Source organism: Gopherus flavomarginatus, chromosome 11, assembly GCF_025201925.1.
Source record: "Gopherus flavomarginatus isolate rGopFla2 chromosome 11, rGopFla2.mat.asm, whole genome shotgun sequence".
In the NCBI taxonomy this organism is placed as follows: Eukaryota; Metazoa; Chordata; order Testudines; family Testudinidae; genus Gopherus; species Gopherus flavomarginatus.
Genome location: NC_066627.1, coordinates 34,344,257 through 34,356,471, shown reverse-complemented (window position 1 = coordinate 34,356,471; position 12,215 = coordinate 34,344,257). Strand labels below are relative to the sequence as shown.

At 43.6% G+C, this 12,215-nt stretch overlaps 1 protein-coding gene across 5 annotated transcripts in view; it reads left to right on the top strand.

Annotated features, from left to right (window-relative positions):
• Positions 1-12,215, top strand: part of ZMYND8 (zinc finger MYND-type containing 8) — a 133,801-nt gene that overhangs the window by 3,413 nt on the left and 118,173 nt on the right. For 3 of the 5 annotated variants that reach the window (XM_050917267.1, XM_050917263.1, XM_050917265.1), the window contains exon 2: positions 400-491. In XM_050917267.1, the coding sequence (XP_050773224.1) occupies positions 400-491 (92 nt within the window). Of the gene's footprint in view, positions 1-399; positions 496-12,215 lie in introns of all 5 variants that reach the window. The other 2 variants (XM_050917264.1, XM_050917271.1) reach the window with 2 other exon arrangements.

Here is a 12,215-nt window from a genome sequence, read left to right as displayed (position 1 = left end):
GTACCAATTCAGTCTTAGACTTCTATGTTGAGACTGCCACTAAAAGGGCCAGTTATGATTCTGGTTTGTTACATAGAAATGTATCCACTAGAAAGTAGATTGAGACTAGAAATTCATTTCATGGAGGTAACAAACAGGAATGAAATTTTTAGCAATTAAAATCCTGATTTGCATTTGAACCAGTAATCTGTATGTGAAAGCCTCCTAAAGTCATTCCTAGTCCTTGAGGCATCTGCCCCCCTTTGAAAAATCCAGTTTTAATGGATCAAACTGAGAAACTGGTATATTAAATACACCAATATGGTTTCACAGAAGTAAGAAATGAATGAGCCCTGTTAAAAGATTTTGTTCACCCTTCTCTGCCAGTGCAGGATTATTTACTAGTTGATTTTGTTTCAGAAAGCAAGAATTAGCATCCAACACATCTCACCATACAGCTGCAGGAAGAATCCGGGAACAGACCTATTCAGCATCATATACTTTATCATAAAGTAAGTAAGTAATGTTAATTTCTAATATAATATCTTTGATTTGCAAATAATAAGTGAGGCCCTGCAGGACCTTGGCTTTTAATTATCAGTTTTTCACTATTGCTATATATAGTGCTTGCCATATCCTTCTACAATAAGAGATATTTTTCTAGGTTTAAGGGATGGAATAAGTGAAAATCTGTTACTCCTGCATTTATAATATCTTGCCAGAAAGAAGATCAGGAATGAGTCCTGAGATAGTTTGTACCAGATGGGAAAGACAGTGGACTATGAGGCAAGTGTTTATAGTTCAAAGTATTATCTTCCTCCCCCTCCACTTTTATAGGAGATGGAGCATGTTGCTTCTCCACTGATCTCAGAGCACATTGCCAGAGGATCTGAAAGTTAAATTTTGAGGTATCGGAATAGGTTCTTGTCTATCATTTCCCTTCCCCTATGGGAGCTGATGCATATTACACCTGTACTGAGCTCAGTGAAATATTGCTAGAGGCATGGACAAAAGTGGATCCTAAAGTGGGTGGGAGTGTGGAAATTAGCAATACTGAGAAATGCTAATTTAAGGACATGATTTTTGCAAGTTGGGAGACACTCATTTGATGTAAATACATACAATTTCTCATTCATTTGCAGCAAAGGATTTCCATTGGTTAGGAGGATGAAGACTTTCTGGGGGTGTAGGCTATCAGCAGTTCAGGATGAGGCAGGAAGGGGCTAAGTTATTGTGCTGTATTTGGATGGCTGCTTCTCTCCAGCTGAGTTTAAAGGAACTGTAATTAAAAGGTTCAAAATGTCTGGGTTCTACTGAGTATTTAGCTGGAGTTTATGTTGCAGGTGAGATTGAGATTTATTTAACTTGAGTTATTTATTGCTCCTTCCTCTCCCCCCCCCCCCATCTCTCAGAAAAAAGTACTACTCCAGTTTGCTCTTTTACTCTGAAACTGAGCGAAAACAATTTGCAAGCAAGTACCCTTTATCACTCACCCAGCCACATTTGCCATAATCCATTCACTGAGAGTTAGACTCCTTGACATATATTCCTTCTGAATTATGCTATTACTCTGGTTATCTTTTGCATTGGTTTACATTAACACTTGGTGGGCATTGCCTGAGACCAGATCAGGGCTTCACAGTATTGTCAAACAAAGTGGATCTTCCTGTTTCAAGAAATAACCAGTGCATTATACTTTTCTAGTCACTGTAACTGTACCAATTTAAATTTCTAAGTAAAATAAAGGTACGTGCTGCATGCACAGGAGAAGGCAGCATTTTCCGAAATTGAGTTTATGTGTTTAATTAGTAAGATTTCTGTACTCAGTAGTCCATGGAAACACTATACACATGTGTAAGGCATGTAAAAAGAGGAAAAATAAAGAAATGATAATAAAAGACAAACAAGATGGTGGGTTTGTTGTAGTAGAAGTGGAACTGCAGAAGGCTGATTTACCTGCTATACAACTTGGCTGAAAGATTCTGTTTCCCCTCCAGTAGCTGATGGTGATATTATTATGCTCAGGGAAAGGAAGTGCAATGACCCTCTCTTCCCAGTCTGTATATAGTCTGGTCTTACAGGAAAACCCTAGAGACCTGAACTCAATCTGGGCAGGTAAATAAAGGAGAAAATTATTTGCAACTATCTTGTTATAAAACATGTATTTATTTGTATCACAATAGTGCCTAGAGGCCTCAGCCTTATTGTTCAAGATGTAATAAATATAAACAAATAAGAGACAATACCTGCCCCAAAGAACTCAATTTTATTTAGTTATTGATTTGGGAATCACTCCATTTAAGTGTTCAGAGTTGTATGCTTGGACTAATTGCATGGGGCTGCTTAAACATATCCTAATTCCCTTTTGGTTAATCTTTTATTTGCTTCTTCCTTTATAATTTTATAACCTCGTAATTTAAATTGTTTCTTTGTTGTCAGTTGAATATCTGGTCCCAGCTCTGAAATGAAGTAAAAAAAAAAAAAATCTTAGTCCTTGATTCTGCAGCTACTGTTTTATCCTGGTTCTCCTTTATTGCAGTGCCTTTCATTTTTTTTTTTTTGTTGTTGTTGTAAAGTGGACAGAAGTTAATTCTTCGGTGACACCAACTTCAGAACTATTCCATAAGTTAGTTAACAGAGTAGGAGTGGAATGCTCTGATGTTTTCCTTCATTCCCGCTCACAAGCCCAACCTCATCATCTTTACAGTAATGGACCAGGTGCTAAAGTTGCTTCTGGTTTTGTAAATGGCAGTATATTGTATTGCTTCTAAACCAGTTGGCTTGGACAATACAGCTGCTATTGCCATTGTACTTATTTTATTGCCTTCTTATTTGGGTAGGTGCATTTCAGAAATATTTAGCCTGAAGATATAGTAGGACAATTAGGATATATTAAAACAATAAGCAATGCCTGCAACTCAGAGTTGAAAATAGTTTGTGGTGCCAGCCTTAGCAGTGAGTGAGCAGGTATATTTGTTTTCTGTAAGGTTATTCTTATGTATATTTGGTCAAAGGAAATATACAGAAAATCAATTCTATCTGCCTCATCAGCAAGTAGGTTCGGGTTGGAAGCAGTGCTTGCACAAATTAACTCTATGGCCTACTATTAAGTGATGTTGATTTGTTCTTCCTGTACCCAAAATGTAAAATCAGGTTACTCTATCTTTGCTTCTAGAGCTGTGGAAGTGTACCACTGGTGTGGCGGACTCCACTGAAATAAAAAAGAATGACTACATTGACTTTGTTATTTTATGCTGAAGTTGAACAAATGAAGTTATCAAAAAGAGTGAAAGGTCAAGTGATTGTGATGGGGTAAATACACTCAGCTTAAAATCAGCGAGCTAAGTATCATAATATTGGCTGTATGATATCCTGTTGAGGTATGAGAGAAATATTAAAAGATTAGGCTATTTAGTTCTGCAGGCTGTTCCATGCAGCCCAATCTTTGTCTGCATAGAGCTTCCCTAAAGTCCGTAGGACTCAGTGGAAGAACAGCGAGCGGCTTGTCATCTCAGAACAGCTTGCAGGATCAATGCCTTAGTTTGGAAAGGTCAATGGATATAAAATGCTGCATAGTGTGGTGAAGGCCCATCTGGTGCTTTCATTTGTTCTTTCCTATAATACAAAAGCAGACATGAAAACTAAAGGTAAAACATTTAAATGGGATAGAAACTCGTATTTTAAACAGCATACAATTAATCCAAGAATGTTGTTGTTGCAAGATGTTACTGAGGCTTAGTTACACCAAAAAAAAAGGGGGTGGGTGGGTGGAAGGATAGATAGATATGAATAAGAACAGCATTTTCAGTTACGCTGCAGTGGCTAGAATAAAATTACAAGAGCCTATCAATCTTCTGTCTTTTGGGAATAAGATAAATTGCCAACTGGGGTCTGGAAGGAGTTTTCCCCTCATGGTATAATTTTGAACAGCAGGTCAGGTATGTTATAGAGTTTTTGGTCTTCCCTTGAAGCATGTGGCTTCAGCCACTGCTGGAGAGAGGATTCCTAACTAGATGGACCGTTGATCTCTTCCTGTATGTATGGCACTTTCTGCATTTCTGTGCTGTTCGTAAGACCTGATTAATGGACTGCTCTGCTTTGTAACGATTAAAATTTTTAAGTTTTAGTCATTTAACAAAAAGGCTTCTCAGGTTTAATTGAAGTAGAACAGAAGTGATGTTTGCCATCTGCAAAAGAGGGATAATGACCCTTGTAGTCCTAAATGTACTATGGAATCCTCAGAGACCTCCTATTTCAGTTTTGTTCAATATAAGAAGGTCCTGGCAGAATGCACACAGGATTGATTAGCCTTGCTAAGGCCAATATGAACTCCACCTGATATTTGCCAGATCTCTCCTATCTCAGAAAGGAATTAATAGACTTGCTTCTAATGTTGTGCTTATGTAGGTAACATAATGGAAAAAGCATATAGGCACAGTTTAAAGCTTCAGATATTCGAGTATATAAGTGGTTAGTCAGTGGGCCTGATACATCAAAATAAATTTAAAACTAAGCAAGGGTTGAAGTCAACTTACAGTACTGTGAAATTGAATGGTAATTGTAGAAGCTTAAAAAAGGCAGGAGGAGGATTCTGGTTTATTGGCAATCTTTAATGGTAAGAAGTTACCTTGCTGAAACCCAGGAAAACAAAAGAGGGAAATGTCCAGACACCAGTTCAGCATCTCTATGTGGTAATCAAAATTGTTGGATGTTAAGTAAATGCATGCAGCTTGTGTTGTGACTGATATACAGTAGAATCTTCTACTGCCCACTTTATAATGGCTCTTGTTCCATCCTGAGGCTCCATTTTTTCCTTCCGGAAGACTGGATTGGTTTTCCCTTCAGAGTCCAGTACCTTTACATTGTTGGAGAGGTACTTGTTGAGTGACATAAAAAACACACTGATTTACAATAGTATGTTTTGAAAGCCACATGTTGGGTAATTTTTTGTGATGGGGTGAGTGAGAGGGATCTTACCTATGAAGGGGTGGTAAGTTAGCAACGGAATGATTTTCTTTTTTTGGAGTTGAGTTTAGGGAATCCAGAATAGCATTTCCTTATATATACGTCCCCCTTAGGTTCTACATCTTTTTACTGTACATTTGAAAACAAGTGCTAGGTACAACTTAAATTGTGCAAGAAAAATCCCATTTCTTTCATTAGTGTTACAGGGAAAACATTTAAAATAGAAGTCACAATGTACTTTCATAGGTCCCAGAATATGTTGTTATATTGCAGCTTTATGTCATGACACGATGATGGTTTGGAAGTCCTAGTGGAGAGGGATTGTTACTACTCAACATTTATACAGTGTCATAAATGTATATGGTGCCTTACAAAAATAGACTACTGTAGACATGTTGCCACCCCAAAGCTTACATTGTAAGGGATCAATCTTGTTGTCACTGAAGTAAAAGGGAGTTTTGTATTGATTTTGGTGGGAACAAGTTCAGGCCCTAAATAACTAGACAAACATAAGAAAAATCACAAATTTAGGCAATGAAATGCAGGGATTATTGATGAAAAAGAAAGATTACTTGAAGATGGCAGTGTGGAGGTCAGGAGTAATGGGCACAATGGAGAAGAACAAAGATGCATAATCAGTGCAGTTTACTCCTTATTTCTGTATTTAATCAGATGGGAATTACTGCTGTAGGGGAGGTGTAAATATACATGATCTATATCCATGCACATTTGTGTGCACACACATGCTTCTTTCACTGCAGTGGGATGTACAAGTTTTTCTCTCTTGGCATCGAGATAAGTTTTTATCTTTGAATGTGGAGCTCTTCAAAGAACCTCTTTCAAAGGTCACTGTCCAATTCAAATACTGAATATAAAATAAGTCTTATCTTACAAATAACACCATAGAAAGCTGAAAATGTAAACAGTTCTCATTCATTTTTTATTCTTTATGTTGTTTCAGTAATTATTACACTTTCTCTCCATTTGTATAATAAAAATAAATGAATCAATTGCACTTTCAGGCTCTAATACAATGCTAAAATGCTTGAATACAAAATAAGAAAAAAAGTCAATTACACTTTCAGATGCAGATACAATGCTGGTGAAGATTTAAATCCAAACACAAATATTTTAAGAAAAAACAATGAAAACATTTTCATTGGCATTTTATTTTGTAAAGCTTTATTTATAAAACCTACATTTTTGGCAAAAGCTGACTGGACTGTATCCCAGTAATAGCCTTTCCTTTTCTTCTCTTAACAGGTTGATAATACAGCATTAGAACCATAGGTGTTGGAATTAGGGGTGCTGCTGCAGCCACTGGCTTGAAGTGGTAATAACAACCCAAATACACGGTTTCTATCTTCAGCACCCCCCACTATAAAAATTGTTCCAGCACCACTGATTAGAACCCTTGCTGGAAGAGCCATGCTGTCTTACTTTTTCACTTTAAAAAATAAATTTGCATATTTTCTAAAATGATATGCTGTTAAAGCAAATTTAAGTGTGAATGTGAGTGTGTTAACTTTTAGTGCAACATCCACATGCAAAATAACAAATCCAAATATATTTGTGCTAGAGATGGACCATATGGGTCTGAAACAATTAGCCAGTAAGAGGGAGGCACTTTTTTTCCCTTACTGCTTTTCTCCTATGGTAAATCTGAACTCTCCAGTATGTCATATTCTCTCTGATACCCTAAAAGCCTTATGAAAACATAATTAAAATGGCAGGAAAGTATAGTTCTGAGAGCTTTAATTTGGCTCCTGTTGCTAGAGAACTCACCTGTACTATTGATTTGCTACGTCTCTTGAGCTGTAAATTTATCCTAGATTTAAAAAAAAATATTAGTGGAGCATCCAGAGAAGACAGCTTTAAAAAAATATATATTTTCATATTTATTAACAGCATATATTGACATATCTAATATACAAGGGTTGTTTACACATTTGTTATTGCTCTCTCCTTTTTTTGTTTTTAAACCACAGATAACAGGCATTAAATTACCCCCATGTGGTATAGTCTCCAATAGACCCCTTTCCCTCTCCCCCAAGTTTCATCTCACAAAGACACTCCTCTGACCACTCTTCCACCAAATAAGTTGGGTAATGACATTGGGGTGAGCTTCCTTTAAGGGGCTCCTTTTTTGCTTTTATTTTTTGTATCCTTTCCATGAGTAAGTTCTATGCCAGCACAATTATGGAAGCTTCCCATTGAATTAAAAGGCTATTTTAAATATATGCTAAAAATAGGTACTGAAGTTTGCAATGCTGTTTTAGACAGGCCTTCAGGAACAAACTGTAAAGAGAAAAAATGAGAATGAAAGTAAGCCATTAGCTGTCCAGTAACCATTAACTAGGAGTGATGATTTTTTGTCTCTGTCGAATCGAAGGCCCTGTCTCTACAGGGCTCACAACAATGTTTAACAGCCACACATTATCTTATGTTAAGACCCAGGCTAGAATTTATTTTACAGTATAACCTGAGTAGAACACAAATAAGCATCACTCCGCCTGGCTGGTGAAACTGTTATAATCCAGTTCAGCCAGTAGGGTCAGGAGTTTTATGTAATGAGTTGCTAACATGATATCTAAATAGATAACCCTGGTCCACAAAGACTAAGGCCACGTCCAGACTAGGAATTAAAATCGATTTTAGATACGCAACTTCAGCTACGGGAATAACGTAGCTGAAGTCGAATTTCTAAAATCGAGGTACTCACCAGTCTGGACGGCGCAGCATCGATGTCCGCGGCTCTCCGTGTCGATTCCGGAACTCCGTTCGGATTGATGGAGTTCCGGAATCGATGTAAACGCGCTCGGGGATCGATACACCGCCTCCAGACTAGACGCGATATATCGATCCCCGAGCAATCGATTTTAACCCGCCGATGCCGCGGGTTAGTCTGGACGAGGGCTAATATACCATCCTATGTTGTATGCTCTGCTAGAGAAACTGATGCGCAGAAATCCTTGAGACTATGTACTAGATCTTTTTTTAATTTTATTTTTTCTTTTATTTTGATGGAATAAAATGTCATGCAGATCCCTTAATTTTGAGCTTACTAAAGATGGGGGGGGAAGGGATAGCTCAGTGGTTTGAGCATTGGCCTGCAAAACCCAGGGTTGTGAGTTCAATCCTTGAGGGGGCCATTTGGGGATTGGTTGTGCTTTGAGCAGGGGGTTGGACTAGATGATCTTCTGAGGTCCCTTCCAACCCTAATAATCTATGATTGTTCCAGCCAAATCAAAATGTATAGGTGCACTTAATCCTTTCTTGGTCATTTGTTTTGTTTTGCTAGAATCCATGTATCAACAGTTCTACATATTGCATTTAATATTGTTTAGTTATTAAATCAGTTGGTAATGACTTCATAGTTCAGGTTGCATTCTAAAATGGGCTTACAATGGGGCATAAATTAATGTTCTTCGAGTGCTTGTTCACGTCCATTCCACATTAGGTGTATGCACGCCACATGCACGAGCATCAGAAACTTTTCCTTTAGCGGTACCCAGCGGGCCGGCGGGGCCCCCATCTGAGCAGCACCACTGTGCCGTGCATATATACCCCGCTGGCCTGACTCCATCCAGTTCCTTCTTACCGTCCGTGGCGGTGTTGGAACAACCTCTTGCTCTCCTTCAAGAAGCGGTCCCTTAGCTTTAGAATACTTAGCTGCTATCAATTCGTTAGCTTTCTGTTGTGTGGACACTTAATAGTTTAGGTGCTTGGAGGCTTCCAGCACCCGTCCTAGGCCGCAGACCCACGGGTTTAAGGCTTACACCAAGTGCTGCAAGCCTATGCTGGTTAGTGACCCTCACGACTCCTGTCTACGTTGCCTGGGAGAAGCACACCAAACAGAGAGGTGTAAGATTTGCAAAGCGTTTAAGCCTAGAACAAAGAAAGAGAGAGACTTTCGCTTGAAGCAGTTGTTGATGGAGGCAGCACTGCAGCCGTCGGGCCCAGAGCGCCAGACACTGGCTCCAGCCTCCTCGGTGCGGAGTGCCCCGGTGTCATCAAGAGATCTGATGCCGGACAAGCACCACAAGCCATCGGCCCCGGAGAAAAGTAGGCCCTGGCACCGCTCATCCTCCCTAGTGCGGCCCAAGGCCAGGCCAAAAGAAGGGCGCGGACGTTCCCCACAATGGAGACTGGCGCCATCTAAGGGCCCAGGCACCGGAAGGAGCAGGGTGGACATTGTACCAGTGCCACAAGTCCCTCTGAGTCGAATCCTAAGTGAACTCAGTGAGGACGACGGGCTCGAGGGAGTAATGGATCAGCCCTCCACGCCTGACACCTTTCAGGCGGTGAAGGACCTCATCGGATTGTCGGCGATGAGCCCCTCCCATTCAGGGAGAAGCCTCCGGCACCCAGGCCAGCAGTGCTGTCGAGGGGAAAGCTGGCAATGGTGCACCCTTCAAGGTCACCGTCCCAGCATCACTTCTGGCATTGGTCCCAGTCAAGCATTGAGTCTGTGGACTCTCAGTTAGCCCTGATGCAAAGGGAAGCCTCAGTACTGGAGATGAGTCAGCGCACGGGGTTAATGCAAGGGACCCGACGCTCTCCGGCACCCTCCAGAGACCGACACTCTTGAGAGACCTAGAGAAGGTGAGCCGGCCATCACCGAAGGCTTCCAGAAGACACTGGTCCCGGTCCAGGTCTCAGGAGCACCGACACCGGTCCCAGTCCCGCGAGCAGCAATACCGTTCCCGTTCCTGATCGGCAGGAAGCCACTCATCGATCTCCCGCCAGCACAGGTCAATGGCACCGCCGTGGCCTTCACGCTCGGCGTCACCAGAGTCCGGTGCCAACTCAGGCCAATACAGTTACCCGCACTGGGCACCGGACTGTAGAGATCACCAGTGGGGACCTCCGGGACACTGGCTGTTCTGGGGTCACTGGCTCTTCTGGACCCCCTGGGCCTACCACCAGTGGCAAGGGGCTCCCTCCAGGGCCAGCTACTCTGTGCACCGGTATCGGTCCCCGCACCCACGCTCCTCTGTTGAGGAAGTCATGGTGTCCAGACCGCCTGCACCATCGCTGAGCGAGAGACTGGAAAAACCGACACTGAGTCCAGTGCCACCCCAGGGTCAGCTGTCCGGGCCCGAGCTGGATGCCCCTCCTTTGGGGGAGGGGGACCAAAGGGACCAGCAGAAGGAAGTGGATCAGCTGCTGACCTCCTCGTCATCCCTGGATGAAAGGGTAGCAGGGATAGCGGTACCAGGACCTCTGTCAATAGACCACAGAGCCCACCAATGCTGCTGCATAAGGTTGCTCATAACTTGCGGTTACAGGCCGAGGAGACAGTTGAACAGGAGGACTCCATGGTGGACATCCTGAGCCCAAAGGGTCCATCCAGAATAGCGCTTCTGCTTATTAAGACCATACAGTGGAACTACAAGACTATATGGCAGACCCCAGCCTCCAGCGCTCCAACAGCCAAAGGTGTGGAACGCAAGTACTTCACCCCATCAAAGGGTTACGACTTCTTGCTTTGCCACCCAAGCCCATGTTCCCTGGTAGTCTCGGCGGTAAACGAGAAAGAGTGTCATGGGCAGCAGGCCCCGGCAGCTAAGGCCAAGGAGGCGAAGCTATTGGACCTGTTTGGCAGGAAGGTGTATTCCTCAGGGGGCCTACAGTTGAGGATTGCTAACCAACAGGCCATCCTCAACAGGCATAACTTCAATTCCTGGGTGGCAGTGGGGAAGTTTAAGGACAGCCTCCCGTAGGGTTCCCAACAGGAGTTTACAGTGCTGATGGACAAAGGCTAGGCCGTAGCGAAGACCCCTCTCCAGGCGTCACTGGATTCAGCGGACGCAGCAGCCAGGACAATCGCATCTGGCGTGGTCATGTGATGCTCGGCATGGCTGCAGGAATCAGGTCTGTCGCCTGAGGTCCAGAACTTGCTCCAGGACCTGCCCTTCGAAGGGTCTGGGCTCTTTTCAGACCAGATGGACGTGAAGATGCATAGCCTCAAGGACTCAAGGGCCACACTCAAGTCTCTGGGTATGCACACCCCGGCGACCCAAAAGAAAGCTCTTCAAGCCACAGCATCACTACCAACCTCGTCCTACGCAGGAGCCCTAATGCAGGTGAAATGGGGGTAACAGGAGGCGGCGTAATAACAATTGCTCCAATAGGCCAGAGCCAAGGCCAGGATAAGTCTCAACCCGGCCCTAAACCAAGCTTTTGAAGGTGCGCTCGAGGACAGCGTACCGGACCAATCGCCGGATCCATCCCCTTGCTTCCTGGACCACCTGTCCCACTTCTCCCGTGAGTGGTCCAGTATTACGTCAGACTGCTGAGTGTTACACATGGTGTGAAGCAATTACAGGCTGCAGTTCTCCTCCCTGCCTACCCCCCACCTCCCTTCACCGTCCCTTTTCAGGGACCCTTCTCACGAGCACCTCCTGGAAAAGGAGGTTCACACGCTTCTAGAGATGGGGGCAGTAAAGTTGGTACTGAAGGACCTAAGAGGGAAAGGGTTCTACTCCCACTTCTTCCTCATTCCCAAGGCCAAAGGAGGCCTTTGACCTGCGAGGGCTCAACAAGTTCCTGGTCAAGGCCTGGGTCCGCATGGTCTCTCTGAGCACCATCATCCCTTCCCTGGATCCAGGAGACTGGTACGCTTCCCTCAACATGAAGGACGCATACTTTCATATTGCCATCCACTTGGGGCATCACCGATTCCTGCGTTTCACCATGAACCAGGGACATTATCAGTTTGGCCTAGCTGCGGCCCCATGGTCGTTCACAAAATGCATGGCGGTAGTGGCGGCCTTCTTACGGAGGCAGAGCATTCGAGTTTACCCATACCTTGACGACTGGCTCCTGGCAGGCTCGTCCGAAGAGGAGGTTCGGTCCCGTGTGCAGGTGAGACTATTCCACACATTGGGGCTCCTGGTCAATGTCCCCAAGTCCACCCTCATTCCAACGCAGAGAGTGGAATTCATAGGGGCGGTCCTAGATGCGGTACAGGCAAAGGCAAGCCTCCCAGTATCATGATTCCTGGCCATCCAGCAAGCAATGAACTCCCTGTGCCAATTTCCCACTACAATGACCAAATGCTGGCTGAGGCTGCTGGGCCACATGGCAGCATGCACACATGTGGTCAAGCATGCCAGACTGAAACTCAAGAAGCTGCAGGCTTGGCTCCTCCATGTATACCGCCCAGGCAGGGACCCCCTGGACTTGGTAGTGACAGCCCTGGGGGATGTGTTAGACTCCCTACAGTGGTGGCTGTCTCAGACTGTGGTTTGCGAAGGCATCCCCTT